A 23,429-nucleotide genomic window follows, 5' to 3' on the forward strand; every position below is an offset into this window, starting at 1 on the left:
CCTCTAACCTAAATTATTCCAATGTTATCCATATGCCTATCCACTGACCATCTGAATGCCCTTAAAGTTGGCAAGTCCACAACTGCTGCAGGCTGGGCATTCCATGCCCTTACTACCCTCTGAGTAAAGAACCTACCTCTGACATCTGTCCTATAATTACCACCCCTCAATTTAAAGCTATGTCCCCTCGTGTTAGCCATCCCCATCTGAGGTATCATGTATTCCCTTGTCTTGTTTGTCCTGTCCAAATGCATCACCTAACACTTACCTGGACTGAATTTCATTTGCCACTGATCAGTCCATCTAACTAACCTGTCTATATGCTCCTGTAATCTCCTCGCTATTCAGCCAACCCTGTAGACTCTTCTATTTTTAAGCCTGCCAGTCCACTTAGTACTTCAAAAATTTCAAGCTTTAAAGTTTATTTATTAGTCACAAGAAGGCTTACATTACACTGCAGTGAAGTTACTGTGAAGTTCCCCTAGTTGCCACAGTCTGGTACCTGTTTGGTAAATGTGCCTAACCAGCACGTCTTTCAGACTGTGGGAGGAAACCAGAGTACTTGGAGGAAACCCATGCAGACACAGGGAGAATATGCAGGCTCCACACAGACCCAGGCTCCTGGCGCTGTGTGCCACCTCTATGTTAAATTTCTTTAATTGTATCACAGTCGTTCTCCCTGACTTCAATACCCACATCATGTCTGTCCCACTAGTGAACACCAAGACAAAGTATTAATTTAAAACCCTATCTACATGCTTCTGCTTCACACACAAGTTACCACTGTGATCCTTGCTGCCCTATTCTTTCTCTCGTTATCCTTTTGCCCTTAATGTACTCGTAAAACTTAGGATTTTCCTTCTGCCAGTATCCTTTCATGTCCCATTTTTGTTCTCCTAATGAGGGAAATTTTCCATGTTCCCTTTTGCACATTCTGTATTCCTCTAGGTATACTCCTCTGCTGTTTTGGGCCCTCAAAATCTGCCATAAGCCTCCTTTCTTCTCTTCCACCAATGCTGTATATCCTTCGCTTGCCAAGGTTCTTTGGATTTGTTGGTCCCACCCCTTTTCTTTATTGGAACGTGTTGGCCTTGTACTCTTCCTATTTCCTTCATGAATGCATCCCACTGTTCCGTCAGAGATTGACCCAAGCTCATTAGGTGCATTGGCATGTTAAATTCTCCCTCAGTGTACCTAAACAGGCACCAGAGTTTGGCTATTAGGAGATTTTCACAGTGACTTCATTGCAGTGTTAATGTAAGCCTGTGACACTAATAAATGAACTTGGTGTCTGCACCCACTGTGCTCTGGGCAAATCATATCTGATCTTATTAAAAATCAGCCTACCCCAGTTTAGAGCTTCGATTTCTGGCCAATCCTTGTCCTTTTACATAACAATTCTGATTCTAACAAGTTATGATTACTGTCTGCAAAATGCTGCCTCAAACTTCAAATGGTTTTCCAGCTTTGTTACCTAAAATCAAGTCCAAGAACACTCCTGCTCTTGTAGGACCTTCTAAAGTAGATTTATAAAGTTCTCCGGGATGCATTAGGAATTCCACTCCCTCTAAACTTTTCACACTATGACTACCTCAGTTAATATTGGAGAAGTTGAAATTCCCCATTATCACTACCCTATTACTTCTCTGAAATTTGTCAGCATATTTGTTCTTCTATTTCCTTTGGACTCTTAAGGGGCCGACAGAACACTCCCAGCAATGTGATTGCTCCTTTCTGGTTTTAAGTTCTACCCATATGGCTTCATTTGAAGAATTGTTGAAGATATTCTCCCTCCTTACTGCTGTAATTGATTCCCTGGTCAAAATTACAATACCCTCTCCTCTTTCACCTCCTTCCATGTCTCGCCTGAAGATTTAATCCTGCTTCTCTCTCAACCATGTCTCAGTGACAGCAATGATATCATACCCCCATGTTTTAATTTGTGCCCTCAACTCATCTGCTTTGTTCGTCAGACTCCTTGCATTAAAACAAATACCACAGAATCCTGCCAAACTCTCTCGTGTCATAACTGGCCTGTATCTAAAGTAAAGTTTGTTAGTCAGAAGGCTTACGTTAACACTGCAATAAAGTTACTGTGAAATTCCTCTAGTCATCACAGTTTGGGTCAATGCACCTAACCAGCATGTCCTTCAGACTATGGGAGAAAACCAGAGCACCCGGAGGAAACCCATGTTGGGGACATGCAAACTCCACACAGACAGTGACCCAAGCTGGGAATCAAACCCCGGTCCCTGATGTTGTATGAAGCAGAGCTAACCACTGTGCTATCATGCTTATGTCTTCCTGATTCACTTGCTGTCTCTTATCCCAGCCTACTGCGAGTTAGTTTAAACCCTCCCCAGGTGGCTCCTTATTAAATGCATTTCGGAATAAACTACATTTACTAGTTTCCCTTTCTTTTCCCTTCTTGTTATATCCACAGTAAGCTAATACATTTATCAAAATGGAGAACTGACTCATTCTCCATTTGTAAAACTCTACTGACTGCAACTGATCATGCCATCATTCTGTTAGGATTCCTTTAATAATAAATCCCAGCATTTTGCCAATGACTGATGTCAAACTAACTGGCCTTCGGTTTCTTATTTTCTCTCCCTGCTCTTTTTTGAGCATCAGGTGTGACATTTGCCAATTTCCAGATCACCGGAATTATAACCACAATCAGATAACCACGATCTTATTGAACGGCAGAGTAGACACAAGAGGCCAAATGGCTTACTGTTACTCCTATTTCTTGCATTTTCATGAATTTATTTTATTTCAGCTTAAAGAAATTACCTAAACATCCTCACTCTTGAGCCCCTCCCCTGGCCTCCATTTCTGGTAGCTAACTTGCTGAGAAATAAAATATTTGTTCAACATCTTGGTCATTTTCTCATTGTTTGTAAGTTTACTAGTGTCATTAGTTGGCTTACATTAACACTGCAAATGAAGTCACTAAAAATCCCCTCGTCACCACACTCTGGTGCCTGTTCGGGTACACAGAGAATTTAACATGGCCAATACACCTGACCAGCATGTCTTTCAGAATGTGGGAGGAAACTGGAGCACCCAGAGGAAATCCATGCAGACACTGGGAGAACGTGTAGACTCTGCACAGAAAGTATCCAAGCCAGCAACTGAACCCGGGTACCTGGCCGAGAGGCAGCAATGCTAACCACTATGCCACTGTGCCTGATATAACTTCTCTGATCTCTACCTCTAAGGAACCAAAAATTATTTTAGCTATTTTCCTCCTTTTTACATACTTGGGAAAACTCTATCGGTTTTAAAATTCCTGACTAGTTTACTCTCGTATTCTAATTCCTTGATCAACTTTCGACAGCACTTCATTGGTTTCTAACACAATCCAATCCTCACACTTCTACTATTCGTTGTAACAAGAGGCTCTTTTTTACATTAATAAGAGTCCTTAACCTCTTTAATAAATTAAGGATGGATCTTTCCTGCTGTGCTTTTGGTTTTTTTCAAATGGAATATACTTCTGTTGAACATTTCAAATCCCTTCATGAAATATTTCCCATGGTGTACTTTTTACTCCATTTATTCAATCAACTTTAATCAGCTTCCCCTTCATACCTAACTGTTTTGTTTAACCTTGATCTGCGACTGGTGTATGTCAATTGCAAACTTAATCTGGAATTCAATTATATTCTGATCAGCTTTCCCTAGCAGATCGTTTGAATCCTGATTAACCCTGCATCTTTGCACAATACCAGATCCCCAGTTGGTTCCGCAATGCATTGTTCCAAGAAACTGTTACAAAAGCCTTCTATAACTCCTGATTCCTCAAAGTACATCTAGTGGTGCTGAGCCCAAAATAAAATGGGACATTTAAAATTAAAGAATTGAGCTCTATAAATTAAACTACAGTCAGTTCCAGCAAGTAGCCTGTAAAAAAAATCAGACCTGGCCAAAATTCGTATATACAGAACTCAGACAGGCTGCCAGGGCATGTGTGGCTCTGCCCTATCGACAACCCATCGAGTGATCATCGCTCCTATTTGACATGCACCAGCCTATTGGAAAGACAGAGTATGAAGCTAAACTAGCTCTAAATATAAAAAATGACAGTAAAAGGTTTTACAAATATATAAAGAGGAGGAGACTGGCTAGAGTGTATGTTGGACCCTTGGAGGACGAGGGGGAGGATTTAGCGGTGGGTAACGAGGAAATGGCTGAGGCTTTAAATAAGTTTTTTGTGTCGGTCTTCACGGAGGAGAGCACAAATAGCTCACCGAATATTAAAGATAGAGGGATGGTAGGAGATGAGGTCCTTAATACAACTACTGTCACAACAGAGGTAGTGCTTGATAGACTAACGGGACTGAAGGTAGACAAGTCCCCGGGACCGGATGGAATGCATTCCGGGGTTCTGAAAGAAATGGCAGAAGTAATAGCAGTATTTATCAAAATTCGCTGGACTCTGGGGAAGTGCCGGAGGATTGGAAAACAGCTAATGTTACGCCGCTGTTTAAAAAAGGTAGCAGACAAAAGGCAGGGAAATTATAGGCCGGTTAGCTTAACGTCTGTAGTTGGAAACTGCTAGAATCCATCATCAAAGAAGAAATAGCAAGACACCTAGAAGGGAATGGTTTGATCAAGCAGATGCAGCACGGATTCGTGAAGGGGAAGTTACGTTTAACGAATTTATTGGATTTCTATGAGGATGTAACTAGTGCGGTAGACAGAGGGGAACCGGTGGATGTTGTGTTTTTAGATTTCCAGAAGGCGTTCGATAAGATGCCTCACAAAAGGTTGCTGCAAAAGGTTAGGGTGCAAGGAGTTGGGGGTAAGGTGTTAGCGTGGATTGAGGATTGGTTATCTAACAGGGTGTGGAGATGCCGGCGTTGGACTGGGGTAAACACAGTAAGTAGTCTGACAACACCAGGTTTAAGTCCAACCGATTTATTTGATAGTAAACTCACAAGCTTTCGAGGTTTTCCTCTTCGTCAGGTGAATGGAGAGTTCTGGCCTTAGACAGTGCATACAACAGCACAGACACAGTTTACAGATTCTGTTACAGATTACAGAACTGTCTGTGCTGTTATATGCACTGAGGCCAGAACTCTCCATTCGCCTGATGAAGAGGGAAACCTCAAAAGCTTGTGAGTTTACTATCAAATAAGTCGGATGGACTTAAACCTGGCGTTGTCAGACTTCTTACTGTATCAAACAGGAAGCAGAGAGTTGGAATCAATGGGTGCTTTTCTGATTGGCAGTTGGTGACTAGTGGAGTGCTGCAGGAATCAGTGCTGGGGCCTCAACTGTTTACCACTTACACAGACGATCTGGAGGGGGCTGAATATAGGGTAACAAAATTTGCTGATAACACAAAGATGAGTGGAAAAGCAAATTGCGTGGAGGGAGCGGAAAGTCTGCAGAGAGATCTGGATAGGCTGAGCGAGTGGGCAAGGACCTGGCAGATGGAATATAACGTCAGCAAATGTGAGGTTATCCACTTTGGTAGAAATAATAATAAGAGAGATTACTATTTAAAGGGTGAAAAGCTGCAGCATTTTACAGTGCAGAGGGACCTGGGGGTCCTTGTGCACAAATCGCAAAAACCCAGTCTGCAGGTGATCAAGAAGGCGAATGGGATGCTGGCCTTTACAGCGAGGGGGATAGAATAGCAGGGAGGTCTTGCTGGAACTGTACAGGGCACTGGTGAGGCTGCAACTGGAGTACTGTGTGCAGTTTTGGTCCCCTTATTTGCGAAAGGATATATTGGCCTTGGAGAGAGTACAGAGAAGGTTCACCAGGCTGATACCAGAGATGAGGGGGTTAGCTTATGAAGAGAGATTGAATAGACTGGGCCTGTACTCGCTAGAGTTTAGAAGGCTGAGGGGGATCTTATTGTGGCATATAAGATAACGAAGGGGCTAGATAGGGTAGAGATGGAGAGATTCGTCCCACTTAAAGGAAACCAGAACTAGAGGGCACAAAATAGGTTTTTGGGGGGGGGGGGGGGGGGGGGTGTGTGTGTGTGTGTGTGTGTGTGTGTGTGTGCGCAGTCTAAATCAGAGTTGAGGAGGAATTTCTTCACTCAAAGGGTGGTGAATCTCTGCCCGCTGAAGTGGTGGAGGCTACCTCGTTAAATATATTTAAGTCACAGGTAGATAGATTTCTGATAGACAAGGGAATTAAGGGTTATACGGCAAAAGCGGAACCCATCCACTTCAGATCAGCCATGATCCTATTGAATGGTGGGGCAGGCTCGAAGGGCTAGATGGCCTACTCCTGCTCCTATTTCTTACGTTCTTATTGTCCACAGCCTAGATGGGACTAGATTCCAAAGCGCCTTGTGGCGCGCTCAGGTGTCCTGTCATCAGGTCATCAACTAGACCATAGGCCAGTGAGTCCCCACCCGCTCCCTCACCTCCTGAGGCCTCACTGGCAGAAGGCCAAGGGCAGGTGGAAAAAGCATGAGGGCACAGGGAGATAAAACAGGCATTCCAGACATCTTGGGAGTGAAGACACAGGACAGAAGACAACTAAGATCAGACAAGATCAGAGTAGGAAGGAAAGGAAGCAAGCAAGGAGGAAACAGCCAGTGAGAATCACCTTCGTGAAGACAAACCAGAGGGACTCACAACCGGATCTACAGCTTACTAAGTCATCTTTACAGGTAGTATGGCTGAATCCTGGGTGTTTCTTGTATACATAGTGGATAATTTATAGATTAATATTTAATAAAGTTCATTGCACTATATATCTATGTCCGTACTTTGTTCTCATAAATAAAGGCACCTGTGTAAAACTTTGGTTAAGAAGTTGGTCAAAATTTCTGAACTAGACAGATACAACCTTTTACAAGGCAGAAGTCAGTGAGATGGCACATTCTCCATTTGCCTGGATGGAAGCTCCAATGACACCCAAGCTCAACACCATCCAGGGCAAAGCAGCCTGCTTGATTGGCACCCCATCCATCACCTTAAACATTCATTTCCTTCAAGACCATAACACCATGGTTGCAGTGTTGACCACAGACAAGATGCACTGCAACAGCCCACTGAAGTTTCTTCTAAAGTGCTACCAAATCCACAAACTACCACCTAGGGCAAAGGAAGGAACTGCATGGGAACAATAATACACAAAGACCTGTGCAGCCCTAGCTTGGAAATATATTGCTATTCCTTTAGAACGCTGGGTCAAAATCCTGGAACTGTCCACCCAACCACATGCGCATATCTTCACCACAGGCCGCAAGTGTTCAAAAAGGAGATCATTATCTTTTCAAGGGCAATAAATGCTGGTCTGCCACCTACATCCCATGAAGCAGATCATTTGTAAGAGCATAAAGCTGTGCCTTGGGACAGGTATTTGATAGAACTGCTAGCTCGGCATTGCATTCAAGTGTTACTATCTTAAGAATCACTTTACAAACAAGTTTGGAAATTTTTGCTCGCTTGTTCTTCACCTGACCCTGTCGTACAGCAGGAACAGGTGTGGTGTCATAGGCCTGGCTGCTGCTGGTATTTTCCCTGAGAAGTGAACCTCTTCAATAGCATCCAAAAATTTGCATGCTCAGCACAGTAATCCTTTCCAAGAAGAGGACATGAAGAAGACACCCTTGAAGTTTTGAAAGAAAACAAGTGTTCAGCAGAGGGCAGCAAAACAGCAAAGCCGATTGGCTGTCAAAGGTGAAAATTTGCATCTTTTGCACAGTCACCCTTTCCAAAAGGAGGATTTTGTGAAGGAGCTGTTATCAAGGGACTGTTAAACCCCAAACAATACTTCAATGTTTCCTTCCCTCCTCCCTTCTTTAACCAAAAAAGTAGTCACTGTGAGGGCCACAAGCAAGGGAAAGTGAAAATGGGATTCAATTATCTTTTTAACTGTAAAAGGACAGTCCCTTCGTCAGGTGAATTCACCTGACAAAGGGACTAACCCGAAAGCTAGTGAGTGTACTATCAAATAAATCGGTTGGACTTAAACCTGGTGTTGTCAGACTTTTTACTGTGTTTACCCCAGTCCAACGCCAGCATATGCACATCAAAAGGACAGTTAGGACAGTGGTACGCTTGTCCTGCCAGATGTGGGAAATCAGGGAGCAATCTAGGCTCCCTGACAACTTTGCCTACAGGAGGTACAGACAGTTTCTGTGGCTGCAATCGAGACTTCAGGGTGGTGTGTTGCCCCCTGGTGCCAGGGTCAAAGATGTCTCTGTGCGGTTAAAAGACATCCTTAAGCGGGATTGTAAGCAGCCAGAAGTTGGTAACAGTGACATAGGTAGGAAAAAGGATGAGATCCTGAAGTGTGAACATAGACTTAGGCATGTGGCACCGGCAGTAGTCCAGAAATTACTACCTTTGAGGGACCACTAGCAAAAGTAGGAATAGGAAGATTAGCAGATGAATGTGTGGTTTCTGAGCTGGTGCAGGGGGGCAGGGATTTCGATCTGTGGATCACTGAGATCTCTTCTGGAGCAGAAGTGAACTGTTAAAGAGGAACAGGTTATACCCGAATGGGAGGGGGACTAACACCCTGGTGGGGAGATTCGCTAGAGGGTTTAAACTAGTTTGGCGCGGGCAATGGGATCCAAAACAGTAGGGAGACAGAAGAGGAGACCGGGGACAGCATGGAAGCTAAAGAGAGCACATTAAATAGTAAAGGCAGTGTCAATAATCCTAGTACTAGACAAGTCAGGCAAAAGCAGGGCAGAGAGAAAGAAAAGTATAGGCTAAACTGCATTCATTTCACTGCAAAAGGCCTTACGAGCAAGGTTGATGAACTCAGGACATGGATGGATACACGGGTCTGAGACATTAAAGCTCCTACTGAAACGTGATTAAGGGAGGGACAGGACTGGCAGCTTAATGTTCCAGTGTACAGATGTTATAGCAAAGATACAACAGGTGGTGAGAAAGGAGGGGGAGTTGCACTTTTGCTTAAGGAGATCACAGCAGTACTGAGGGGGGATATTTCTGAGGGTTCGTCCATGGAGTCTATATGGGTAGAACTGAAAAATAAGAAAGGGGAGAGCATTTTGATGGGATTGTACTTTAGACCCTCAAATAGTCAGCAGGAAATTGAACGCAAATATGTAAGGAGATTGCAGAAAACTCCAAGAGAAGTAGGGTGTTAATAGTGGGGGGATTTTAACTTTCCCAATATTGACTGGGACAGCCATAGCACCAAGGGCTTGGATGGAGAGAAATTTGTTGAGTGTATTCAGGAGGAATTTCTCATTAGTATGTGGATGGCCTGACTAGACAGGAGGCAAAACTTGACCTCCTCCTGGGAAATAAGGGAGGGCAGGTGACAGAAGTGTTAGAGACCACTGACCATAATTCTATGAGTTTTAAGAGTTACAGAGAATGATAGGTCTGGCCCAAAAGTTAAAATTCTAAACTGGGGCAAGGCCAAGTTTGATGCTATCAGGTAGGAACTTTCAAATGTGGTTCATAGCTCCTTGAAAGTGGAGTCACAGGTGAAAAGGGTGGTGAAGAAGCCATTTGGCATGCTTGGTTTCATTGGTCAGAAAATTTAATACAAGAGTTGGGTCATCATGTTGAAGTTGTACATGACATTGTATTCCAAGTGTGGCTATACTGATGTACAGTTCTAGTCACACTACTATAGAAAGGATATCAAACTAGAAAAAAATGCAGAAGAGATTTACTAGGGTGCTACCAGGACTTGATGGATTGAGTTATAAAGGAGAGACTGGATAGACTATGACTTTTTTCCCTGCAGCAAAGACGACTTAGGGGTGATCATATACAGGTCTATAAAATAATGGGGGCATAGATCAGGTAGATAATCAACAACTTGTCCCAACAGTACGGGAGTCTAAAACTAGAGGGTCTAGGTTTAAGAGGAGAGGGGGGAGATACAAAAGTGTCCAGAAGGGCAATTTTTTTCCCACACAGAAGGAGGCCAGTATCTGGAACCAAGTTGCCAGAGGTAGTAGTAGAGGCGGGAACAATTTTGCCTTTTTAAAAAAAACATGTAGACAGTTACATGGCTAAGATTAGTAATAGAGGGAAATGGGCCAAATGTGGACAACTGGAACTAGCTTAATGGTAAAAATTAGGCAGCTTGGACAAGTTGGACCAAAGGTACTGTTTCCATGCTGTAAAACTCTACGACTAAGTGTTTGCTAAACTTTTAATGAGTGTTGAATCCATTTAACTTTAAAATGATAAAAATATTTAATTCCCCACGCGCCCATCTGTAAAAAAAAAATTGATGCCCTAATCTGTAAATAAAATATCTTGATAACTATAAAATAAAATTTTCAGAAAGAACATTTATCTCCTGCTCTCTTGACAAACATTCCCAATGCTAGGGTTATATCGCCATTTGGAGATGAACTACTCTTGGAATTTTTATTTCTGAGTTAAATACATAAGAACATAAGAAATAGGAGCAGGAGTAGGCCATCTAGCCCTCCGAGCCTGCCCCGCCATTCAATAAGATCATGGCTGATCTGTCGTGGCTCAGTTCCACATTCCCGCCCTCTCCCCATAACCCTTAATCCCCTCTCTTATCAAAAACCCATCAACTCGCGTCTTAAAAATATTTAGCGAGGCAGCCTCCACCACTTCAACGGGCAGAGAATTCCAGAGATTCACCACCCTTTGAGTGAAGAAGTACCTCCTCAACTCCGTTCTAAACCGCCCCTTTATCTTGAGGCTGTGCCCCCTAGTCCTACTATCCTTTCTGAGCGGGAAGAGTCTCTCCACCTCTATCCTATCCATCCCATTCATCATCTTATACGTCTCAATGAGATCTCCCCTCATTCTTCTAAACTCTAACGAGTACAAGCCTAATTTATTCAGCCTCTCCTCATAGCTCAACCCCCTCAACTCCGGCATCAGCCGAGTAAACCTCCTCTGCACTCCCTCCAAGGCCAAAATATCCTTGCGTAAGTACGGCGCCCAAAACTGCACACAGTACTCCAGCTGTGGCCTCACCAATGCCCTATACAGCCGCAGAAAGACCTCCCTACTTTTATATTCAATCCCCCTCACTATGAAGGCCAGCATCCCATTTCCCTTCCTGACCACCTGCTGCACCTGCAAGCTGGGTTTCTGCGACTCATGCACAAGGACCCCGAGGTCCCTCTGCACCGTCGCCTGCTGCAGTTTTTCGCCTCGTAAGTAATAATCCTTCCTACCATTATTCCTACCAAAGTGGACCATCTCTCACTTGCCAACATTAAATTCCATTTGCCAGTTCCTGGCCCAATCGCCCAGCCTATCTAGATCCTTCTGCAGACTCTCACCACCCTCCGCACAATTTGCCGTTCCACCAATCTTGGTGTCATCAGCAAATTTCGACACCCTACACTCGGTTCCCTCCTCCAGATTATCTATATAAATGGTAAATAGCTGAGGCCCCAGCACCGACCCCTGGGGCACTCCACTAGTCACCAACTGCCAATCCAAATAGCACCCATTGACCCCCACTCTCTGCCTCCTATTTGACAACCAATCCTCTATCCACGCTAACACCCTACCCCCAACTCCATGTCCCCTGACCTTCTGCAATAACCTCTTGTGAGGTACCTTGTCAAACGCCTTCTCAGATAGTCAATGGGACCATGTGGAAACTCTTAGCATTTTAAACCATCTGGCGATAAGCTAAAGTAGAAGAGGAATAAATCTGTGTGATGGCCCCACTCCACTTACAAAAATATGTTGCGTTGTTAGCTTCGGGACTTTGCTGTTATTTGCTGCAACCAGCAGGGAGGCACAGTGGTTAGCACTGCTGCCCCATAGGACCTGGGTTTGATTTCCAGCTTGGGTCACTGTCTGTGTGGAGTTTGCACGGTCTCCCCATGTCTGTGTGGGTTTCCTCCGGGTGCTCTGGTTTCCTCCCACAGTCAGGTGCATTGGCCATGTTAATTTCAGTGTAGGGAAACAGGCGCTGGAGTTTAGCGTCAAGGAGATTTTCACAGTAACTTCATTGCAATGTTAATATAAGCCTACTTATGACACTAATAAACTTTAAACTAAAAAACCTATTTCATTTACAAAGTATACCAAATATTTTGTGATACGAACCCAAAACTCCTCAGTGACCTGAAATTAGGCAGATAGTAGAATCAGGTTAAATCATCTAAATCAGGGATAAGATGACAAAATCTGAAACCATTTTTGTTACCCGAAGCATACTGCATTGATTATAGCTATTCCATTTAAGCACCCACTTCTTGCCTGAAATGCCAAACCTGCCATCAAGCATTCCTTCCTAAAGCCAAATTTGTGTCCTCCCCTCGAGTCTCTTGCAAGCTTTCTACTGATTTCTTTGAGTGGAACACTCAATGAGGTCTCGCTCTCCCCATAGTAATCTCCATATCAATGAAATGCTTATGACTCAAACTCCCTTCATGTCTCACTGACTTAGGAACTTCCTTCAGGTGTTAACCACCTGATGGGATGGGACACAGTAGATGTGCAGTTGGTACTGAGATTCAGTCAGGATATAGAAAAACTAGGTCAGTCCAACAGGCAGGGAAGGCATGGGCCTGATAAGGCAATGTGAGGAATGCATCTACTTTAATGCAAGGAGCCTGTCTGTTAAGGCAGATGAACTTATAGAATTTTAATTAGCATGTGGAAATGCGAGAGTGTTGCAATAACTGAAGGCATGATTGAAAGGAGAGCAGGACTGGCAACTCAACATGAGTCCGTATGTGGAACTTAGAAATTAAAAAGGGGTGATCAATTTGCTGGGATTATGCTACAGGAATTCCAACAGTCAGAGGGGGATAGAGAAGCAGATATCTTAATGTGAAAGGATTAGATGGAATGGAATTTTTAAAATGCATTCAGGAGAGCTTTGTGCTCCAGTATTTGGACAGTCCTACTTGGGACCTCATCCTAGGAAATTAAGCTGGGCAACTGGTCGAAGTGCTGTTGGCTGAGCATTTTGGGAACTGCAAACATAACTCTAAGAAACCAAATGTCTGAATTAGGGAAAGGCCGACAGTTGACTGATGTATGGTAATTGGCCAGGTTGGATTTGTCCTACTTTTGCGTACTGGGTAGATGTCATTTTGCACGTACACTGGAACAGCTTAACTAGGGGCGCAGCATGCTCTGGAGCACAAATCTTCAGTACTATTGCTGGAGTATCAGGGCTCAATGCATTTGCAGCATCCTGTGCCTTTGGATATTTCTTGCTATCACATGGGAGTAAATCGAGTTGACGTAAGTCTGACATCTGTGATGCTGGGGCCCTCCGAAGAGGACGGAGACGCATCATCCACTCGGCACTTCTGGCTGATGCGGCAGCATCTGCTTTAGCTGTATGTTTTGCACCGATATGTTAGGCTTCCCCATCGTTGAGGATGGGGGTATTTTGGAACCTCCTCCTCCATTAAACTGTTAAATTGTCTATCACCATTCACAGCTTGATGTGGAATGACTGCAACCAAGTGCAACCAACATCTGATCCATTGGTGGTGGAATTGCTTCGCACCATCTTCTTCTTATGCTGTTTGACATGCAGTAATGCTGTGTTGCAGCTTCACCAGATTGACAGCTCATCTTTAGGTATGCCTAATGTTGCTCCTGGCATAATCTTATGCACTTTTCATCGAATCAGGATTGATTCTCTGGCTTGGTGGTGATGGTATAGTGGGGAAATGCCATGCCATAAAGTGACAGATAAAGCTAACTAGCTTTCTGTCATACTCAAATTTCTTTCTCTACTTTAAAAATGTAATTCCTTTTAGGCTCTTAAAATCTGTCCAATTCTCTGAGCTATTACCACTCTTTTGAAGATTTGTACAGAGCTTTATTTGATCCTATCCTTAACTTATTTGGCCACGGATGATGCATCCTCCTCAAAGAATCTTTCTTTCTTACAGATAAATCTTTGTTCAGAACTATTCTGAGGGGATCTACACTATCTTGAGGGGAACTGCTTGATAGAGCAGACACAGCACGGTTTTGTTAAAGGAAAATCGTGTCTGACAAATTTACAGGAGTTCTATGAGGATGTGTCTAGGGCGGTGGATAGAGGAGAGCCGGTGGATGTGGTCTTTCTTGATTTTCAGAAGGCGTTTGACAAGGTACCTCACAAGAGGTTATTGCAGAAGGTCAGGGGGCATGGAGTTGGGGGTAGAGTGTTAGCGTGGATAGAGGACTGGTTGTCAAATAGGAGGCAGAGAGTGGGGGTTAATGGGTGCTATTCAGATTGGCGGATGGTGACTAGTGGAGTGCCCCATGGGTCGGTGCTGGGGCCTCAGCTATTTACCATTTATATAGATGATCTGGAGGAGGGAACCAAGTGTAGGGTGTCGAAATTTGCTGATGACACCAAAATTGGCGGAAAGGCAAATTGTGCAGAGGGTGGGGAGAGTCTACAGAAGGATCTAGATAGGCTGGGCGAATGGGCCAGGAAATGGCAAATGGAATTTAATGTTGGCAAGTGTGAGGTGGTCCACTTTGGTAGGAATAATGGTAGGAAGGATTATTACTTACGTGGAGAAAAACTGCAGCAGGCAACGGTGCAGAGGGACCTCGGGGTTCTTGTGCATGAGTCGCAAAAACCCAGCTTGCAGGTGCAGCAGGTGGTCAGGAAGGCAAATGGGATGCTGGCCTTCATAGCGAGGGGGATTGAATATAAAAGTAGGGAGGTCTTGCTGCGGCTGTATAGGGCATTGGTGAGGCCGCAGCTGGAGTACTGTGTGCAGTTTTGGGCGCCGTACTTACGCAAGGATATTTTGGCCTTGGAGGGAGTGCAGAGGAGGTTTACTAGGCTGATGCCGGAGTTGAGGGGGTTGAGCTATGAGGAGAGGCTGAATAAATTAGGCTTGTACTCGTTAGAGTTTAGAAGAATGAGGGGAGATCTCATTGAGACGTATAAGATGATGAATGGGATGGATAGGATAGAGGTGGAGAGACTCTTCCCGCTCAGAAAGGATAGTAGGACTAGGGGGCACAGCCTCAAGATAAAGGGGGGGCGGTTTAGAACGGAGTTGAGGAGGTACTTCTTCACTCAAAGGGTGGTGAATCTCTGGAATTCTCTGCCCGTTGAAGTGGTGGAGGCTACCTCGCTAAATATTTTTAAGACGCGGGTTGATGGGTTTTTGATAAGAGAGGGGATTAAGGGTTATGGGGAGAGGGCGGGAATGTGGAACTGAGCCACGACAGATCAGCCATGATCTTATTGAATGGTGGGGCAGGCTCGAAGGGCTAGTTGGCCTACTCCTGCTCCTATTTCTTATGTTCTTATGAACCTTAAAAGTCTGCCACTACAATATTACTGTCCTAATTTTTAATTGAGTTTCCAAGTTCGCTTCAGATGGTTCTGCTTTCATACCCTCATAAATACCTTTATTCAGGTTTAAAACACGGGTAATAGCGATCATAACATGATTTCATATTCCATTTGAAGGGGTGAAGTCTAAGACCCAAGAGTTCATTTTCCACGAGGTTATTGATTAATCTTGTCTCATTGCTCATTATCACATCTAGAACAGCCTGCTCCTTGGTTGACTCTACTCTAAGAAATTGTCCCGCTGCCATGCTATGCCATGAATAGCTGTCCTATGCTGCCATGACTTTTATTTGCCTGCCAAGTCTTATATTTTTGAAACTTTTATTAAAGGGATGTGGGTGTCCCTAGCTAGGCCAACATTTGCTGGCCATACCCAATTACCCTTGAGAGGGTGGTGTCAGGCCACCTTGCCGCAGTCCATGTAATGTAGTACACTCAGTGCTGTTAAGAAGGCAGTTCTAGGATTGTAACCAGTGACAGTGAAGGCAAGGTGATATAATTCCAAGTCAAGATGGTATATGGCTTGCAGGCAAACTTGAAGGTGGTGGTTTGCCCATGCATATGCTGACTTTGTAAAAGCAGAAGTAGGCCAATTGGCCAGTCAAGTCCATTCCATCATGGTGATCTTCTACATCAACTCTATCTTCTTGCATTAGCTTCATATCTTTGTCATTGGTATCTAGCAATCTATCAAACTCTACTGTGAATATGCTAAATAACTGAGGTACAGAATATCAAAGATTCATCTCTGATTGAAGACATTTCTCCCACCTTGGTCCTAACTGGCCTACCTCATTCTGGGAATGTGCCTCCTTATTTGTGGACACCCACCCCCCACTCCACCACCAGCCCCAATACCATTCTCAGTGATACTACTTTATATCAATAGATTTTGATCCAAATACATCAAGTAGGCTGCATAAATAATTTAAACTCTTTGATCAAAAAATAGTAACAAAATTCAATATAATTATCACTTCTGCACAGCACAATAGCAATATGAAGATTAGCCTCAAATCTACACAGCAGAGATAAAACTTACAACAAGTTCATCAGGTGCAGCTAGCCTTCTCAGATTGATAAACTGGCCAGCACCTACTACAAGTTTGGAACTGGAATTCTGAAGAATTCACTCTGGTTCCAGAAGTGTGACATAGAATGAAGGGACAGACATTTAATCTGAATGCATCTTGTGACCATAATTGAGATTATGAATGAAAAATCAATGACCTACCTGAATGCTTTTCTCACAGTCAGTCTGGTGATGCAGAGACAGCTCACTTTCCAAAACAAATCGCTTGCCACACTTATCACAGATCTGCATGCGGCTGTGTGTGACATTCATGTGCTTCTCTAGGTACCAGCGGTTGTTGAAGACCCGGGGACACTTTTTGCAGGGGAAGTGCTGTTTCTCTTCGATTTTCACCTTCTGATTGGAGCCATCAGAATCCTTCTTTCGCTTCCGACCCCGAGTGCTCACTTCCTGTTTGGCCTGTCTCCGTGACCTACTGGGAGTTGCAGGAGTTGAGCCTTTGGAAGCAGTTGAAGCTCTTGCTGGTCTTCGTGCTGTTTGCCCGCTTTCAGTTTTGACTTCAGGAGTATCAGGGTTATCGTCTTCATTTACATCTTCGTCACTCTCCTCTACTTCCTCCTCCTCTTCCTCACTAACATCATCTTCATCCTCCTCTTCATCTCCATCGTCAGCATCATCATCCTCCTCCTCCTCCTCATCCTCATCATCGTCGTCATTATCCTCTTCATCGTCCTCCTCTTCATCTTCAGGACACCTACTCAGTACAGCCGTAGTGTCTGAAGGTGAGGACATACCCTCAGCCCCTTTAGAAACATTCAGAGTCTGGTTGTTAAGGTTAACCTCCACGATGATCTGTTCCCCGTTATATGAGCCCCTACTGTCCGAATCTTCATCCAACTGCTCAGTATCTCCCTCAATCTTGCACACCGTTTGGTCATCATTCTCCTCCTTGTAATACTGCTGTTTAGGCTGAATTGGTGAGTGCTGTTTCCCAGTGTTATCCTCTACACGCACTGAGTATGGATTATTGCCCTCCCTAGCATAAATTTTAGGGTGCGAATCCACCTCTTGCTTGATTTCACGGTAAAACTGAGAGCCAAGGGGATTGCTGCGGCTTTCTTGTTCTGACATATCGCTAGCCACTGTTGTCAAGTTCAAGGACCTGCTATCTATTAATTCTTGACAAGATGTAGCAATATCATTCATCTGCAGAACTGCAGCAGCGTTCAACACATCCTGCACATTGCAGGCATTCACCAGCAATTTTGAAGTGTAGATAAAGTTAAGGATTTGCTGAAACCCTTGTGATGTTAGAGCTTCTAACGAAAGTTCAACACGCTGAAGCTGCTTGTTTTGTGTGAAGAGGGAGTGAAAGAACTGGCTGTAGGCCGCAAGTACCCCTTTGTGAGCAGGAAAGGTGTTCTTCTGGCGCACCAATACAATGTCTACATCACACAGGTCTGGCTGAAACAGGCGCTGCTCATTCAGTCTGTCCATCAAACAAGTAAAGTGGAGGGCAACATCCTCCACCAGTGAATACTCAGTGGAAGGGTAGTCAGTGGTCTTTTCAACTATCAGCTGAAAGAAAAGAGAAAAGACAAACAAACATCAAAACATTGCAGGAAGATTCTTTTTATTACATTGGGAGAGAGGTTTTTTCATATTATCCAAAAGCCCAGGTAGCCAATGACAACCTGAAAAAATTGACCATTAACCTTTTCAAAGCTTACAGATCGGAACACAGGACATTCATCCCAACTGGTGAATGACACCTGCTCTTTTTACTCTTTCATTCTTTGCAATTTGTATCAAATTGTGACTCTTCTCTCTCCCCACAAACATACCAACTTCTTACAAATATCTTGGCTAACAGTGTCCCAGGATGGCTCACACATGTAGCTTGTTTCAGGTGATCGGTGGGTTTTTACAGCCTTGAGGAGGTCCACACACCTGAAGACAGGACCCTTCACTGATTTCACTGAAGATGCTGAGGCTAGCCCAGCTGACTGGCCACTGGACCTTCCAATTGATGCAGAGTAAATTAACTAGCATTTAAATTTATTAGAAGTCAGATGGTGATGTCCACAACTCAGAATTTTACTGAAAGACTATCACCAATATAATAAGCATGTACTATAAAGAGTTACACAGACAGTTCATTGTCTCCCAACAATTTTAGCTGAATACACAATCTTCCAGGAGAAGTTAAACTCAACTCTATGTCTGTCTGAAGTGTTTGGATCCCTGCTTCTGTAACAGTCTGCAAAAGCAGGTCTCATACTGTTCCCTGCTCCTGCAGGTCCGACGAGTTGCTTAACAAAGTACAAGTCAGGACGACTTTCACCAGCTGCCTTCATACCGTTATCAATATAAATCACTTCACTAGGGGTTATGCACTTTTTTACCTATAATGCTGCTACTATTCCCTCCAGCATCTGCTCTACAGCAGTATCCACATTTTATAATGAGTTGAAATGAAAAGTTCACAGAAATGTTTTGGGTTGAAAGCAAATTCAACTCCCAATACTTGACCAGGTTAGTTCACCCAGTGTCACCTGCAATTGTTATTTGAATAAAAACGAAGCTGCAGTTTCCTGGGATGAATAGGGATGAATCTACATCAATTGGAGTTTAGAAACATACAAAGAAAATAGAAACAGGAGTAGGCCATTGGACTTCTAAGCCAGCTCAGCCATTCATTATAAGAACATAATAAGAACATAAGAAATAGGAGCAGGAGTAGGCCATCCAGCCTGCCCCGCCATTCAATAAGATCATGGCTGATCTGTCGCTGCTCAGTTCCACTTTCCCGCCCTCTCCCCATAACCCTTAATCCCCTCTCCTATCAAAAACCCATCAACCCACTGATCATCAAACTCAATACTCTGAAGTTAAGGTGAGAGGAGGAGGAAAGTTCAAAGGCGATGTGAGGGGCAAGTTTTTTTTATATAGTAAGTGGCGAGCATCTGAAACATGGTAGTGAAGACAGATATGATACAGTGTTTAAGGAACTTTTAGATAAGCACACGAATATACAAGGGATACGGGCCAAGGGCAAGCAGAGGGATTAGTTTAATTTGGCTTCACGTTTGGGACAATATCGCAGGCCAAAGGGCCTGTTCCTGTGCTATACTGTTCTACGTTCAGTGGAGCCTAGGGTTACAGGATGCAGACTGGAAGGAAGAGCTGAGTCCACAACCAGACCAGCCATGCTTATGCACGGTATGTCCGGCCAAAACAAGATAGCCACGTAAGGCAATCAGTGTCCATTTACACATGCACAGAAAACTAATGGTGTCATTGGCTGGAGACATAGTGCTAGCAAAACACATCTTTAAAACAAATTCCATGATAGAGAGGTATGGCACATTAAAATCAGAGAAATTGTTTCCTCTTCCCGATTTACATTAAAAAAATTAAAACAAAACCTAAATGACATGGGCTGTGACAAGCCTGTTGCATTGAACGGAGTTGGAGATTGAGGGGAAAGTGATACTTTGAGTCAAGTTTTTTTTCATGGAAATTTATTGCTGTTAAACTATATTTTTTTTAGTTTGGAAGACTAGTTTAACTTCTGCAGTACAACAGCGCAGGCAGTACAGTGACAGCAAATACAGGCATAATCATACTGAGTGACCCAACAGGCTCAAAAGGGCTAAAGAGCGTACTCCTGTTCCTAAGAGTTACGTTAAAAATACAGGAGTTTGTTGAACCTTTTGTTCTGTAAACAGTTTTGCAATGCTAGGAAGAAATGCCCCAAACTATACTTTTTGTGTAATTTTCCATTGTAAAGATGCATGCTGAGATGGTTATTACTCCATTTCCAGTTACTTGTATGGTGCCTTTTCACCCTAAGAAAAAGCTGCATTTATAAGCACCCTTCACAATGACAGGGATTCCCAAAGTGTTTTGCAGCCAAAGAAAGCTTCTAAGAGCAGTCACTTTTGTGATGTAGAAAACATGGCAGCCAATTTGCTTTCAGCAAGCTCTCATAAATAGCAATGTGATAATGACCAGGTTATACTGATCACGAGAGCGCTTGGCCAGAATGCCTAAGATCAAGTGTCAGATCAAGCCCAAGATGAGGTGCAATGCCTCAGCTTGGATTTTGTTTGTCCCTTTTATGGAGACCTTGAATTGGATTTTGAATTTGGTTTTTGGAGCAAGGAATGGATTTGGGTTTGCCCAGTCCATTCTGAGCATTGGCTTTGTAACTTAAGGATGAAGTAAAGAATTTTTTAAAAAACACCAGGGATAACTCCTCTGCTGTTCTTCAAATGCTATGAAATATTTTACATCCACCAGACAGGCCTTGATTTAATGTTGTAGCCAAAAGGCAGCAACTTTTACGGTGCAGCACTTTATCAATTTTGCACCAGACTCTTGGCTTACTGATGGAACTAGAGCCCAACAAATGTGAGTGTTCTACCAACTGAGCTTATGATGAAGTCAGCATGCTATTAAGCTCACTTTGTGTGTCAGACATTACATTAATTTGTAAATATTTTCTATCTGAATGAAGTTGAATGCAGTGTCTTCAAAAACTATAGGGTGTGCAAATACTAGGTGCATGTATAATCAAAAAAGTCCATAATGGGTTATTCGGAATGAGCAGTGAAAAAATATGATTTCTTCTTCAAATTCCAAGCTAGAGTCATAGGCTAGCCACACAGACTGGCACCGGCTATGGCAAAGTCCGCAAGACAGGTAAAATTACTGGTTCTAAGGCACCCCTCCTTGATGAGCTCATTGCATTCTATGAGCAAGAGGTCAGCAAGAGCATGCCTTCCATCCCTGAAGCCTCAGATGAATCTGTATCCAAGGTCACCATTGTTGGCATCAGAGCTGCACTCTCAAAAGTCAATCCAAGGAAAGCAACTGGCCCAGATGGGATATAAGGACAAGCACTCAGGTCCTGCACGGACCAGCTGGTGGGGGCATTCGCAGAAATCTTCAACCTCTCTTTACACCAGTCTGAGGTCCCTATCTGCTTTAAGGCAGCAGACATTACCCGGTACCAAAGAAAAGCCAAGCCAGTGGCTCTGCCATCCATCATTATGAAGCGCTTCGAAAAGTTAGTCTCAGCACAAATCAATTCCTGCCTCCCAGATTGCCTGGATCCACTAGAGTTCGCCTATCACTACAACAGGTCCACAGTAGACATCATCTCCCTGACCCTACACTCAATCCTAGGTAACATATAATCTAGGATTTTATAAATTGGTCTTTATAAATCGGATTATCGAGTATAAAAGTTGGAGTGTTATGGTCAGGTTACATAAGGCATTGGTGAGGCTGAATGAAGAGTATTGTGTACAGTTTTGGTCACCTAGTTACAGGAAGGATGTAAATAAAGGTTGAAAGAGTGCAGAGAAGGTTCACGAGGATGTTGCCGGACTTGAGAAGCTGAGTTAGAGAGAGATTGAATAGTTAGGACTTTATTCCCTGGAGCATAGAAGAATGAGGAGAGATTTGATAGGGATGTATAAGATTTTGATGGGTATAGATAGAGTGAATGCAAGCTGGCTTTTTCCACTGAGGCTAAGTGAGAAAAAAAAACCAGAGGGCATGGGTTAAGGGTGAAAGGAGAAAAATTTAAAGGGAATATTAGGGAGGGGCTTCTTCACGCAGAGAGTGGTGGGAGTGTGGAATGAGCTGCCGCATAAAGTGGTAAATGCGGGGTCACTTTTAACATTTAAGAAAAACTTGGACAGGTTCATGGATGAGGGGGGTGTGGAGGGATATGGTCCAAGTGCAGGTCAGTGGGACTAGGCAAAAAATGGTTCGGCACAGACAAGAAGGGCCAAGAGGCCTGTTTCTGAGTGGTAATTTTCTATGGTTCTAACAAAGATACCCATGTCAGACTCCTGTTCATAGACTACAGCTCAGCCTTTAATACTTTTATTCCTCCGAGACTCAGCTCCAAATTTCATGGTTTGGGCTTGGCTGCTCCCTCTGCAACTGGGTCCTAGACTTCCTAACCCACAAACCACAGTCAGGAAGGATAGGCAACACCTCCTCCACGATCATCCTTAACACTGGTGCTCCACAAGGCTGTGTCCTCAACCCCTTGCTATACTCCTTATACATCTGTGTGGCAAATACCTTTCCAACTCAATTTTCAAGTTGACTGATTATACCACCATTGTGGATCGAATCTCAAACAATGACGAGACAAGAGTACAGGAAAGAGATAGAGAATCTGGTGAGCTGATGCAACACCAAGAATCTCTCCCTCAATGTCAACAAATTAAAGGAGATAGTCATTGATTTCAGGAGGTGCAGTGGAGGGCATGCCCCTGTACACATCAATGGGAACAAAGTAGAAATGTTCAAGAGCTTCAAGTTTTTAAGTGTCCAGATCACCAACAACCTGTCCTGGTCCCTCCATGCAGATACGGTTGTATGAAAGCCCATCAATGCCAGTACTTTCTCAGGAGACTAAGGAAATTTGGCATGTCTGCTACAACTCTCACCAACTTCTACAAATGTATCATACAAAGCATTCTTTCACAGCTTGTATCACAGTTTGATATGGCTCCTCCTCTATCCAAGACTGCAAGAAACTACAAAAAAAATCCTGAATGAAGCCCAGTCCGTCACTCAAACCAGCCTCCCATCGATTGACACTGTGCACACTTTCCGCCACCTCGGAAAAGCAACCAGCATAATCAAGGACTCCACACACCCCACACGTATTCTCTTCCACCGTCTTCCATCAGGAAAAAGATACACAAGTCTGAGATCACATACCAACTGAGTTGATCTTTCTCTCCAGCCTGGCTATGACTATAAACACTACATTCTGCACTCTCTCCTTTCCTTTTTTATGTACGGTATGCTTTGTCGTATAGTGTGCAAAAAACAATACGTTTCACTGAATACTAATACACGTGACAACAATAAAATCAAAATCAAATCAAACTCCTGGTAATTAGTTAGGTGAGTTCAAAGACGTCATCTCTGTGCATTCTTTGCAATGTCATCTCTCAGGCAAAATTTACCATTAGGACTTTTGCCAACTCAAACTAAAAGTTGCAGAAAGTCCCAGCTATTGTTCACTTAATTTCTGTGAAGATAGATTTCCAGCCAAGCTTAATAATTGGATATCTAATACAATGTGACAATGTAACAG

The 23,429-nt window shown here is 43.5% G+C and overlaps 1 protein-coding gene across 1 annotated transcript in view; it reads right to left on the bottom strand.

Moving 5' to 3' along the window:
* The window catches only part of LOC145359093 (zinc finger and BTB domain-containing protein 47-like), a 184,473-nt gene that overhangs the window by 108,794 nt on the left and 52,250 nt on the right, over positions 1 to 23,429 (bottom strand). The window contains 1 exon segment of the mRNA XM_080213481.1: positions 16,496 to 17,872. Within this exon segment, the coding sequence (XP_080069607.1) occupies positions 16,496 to 17,872 (1,377 nt within the window).

Source organism: Carcharhinus amblyrhynchos, chromosome 2 (assembly GCF_965287045.1).
Source record: "Carcharhinus amblyrhynchos chromosome 2, sCarAmb.v2.hapA, whole genome shotgun sequence".
NCBI classification, from domain to species: Eukaryota; Metazoa; Chordata; class Chondrichthyes; order Carcharhiniformes; family Carcharhinidae; genus Carcharhinus; species Carcharhinus amblyrhynchos.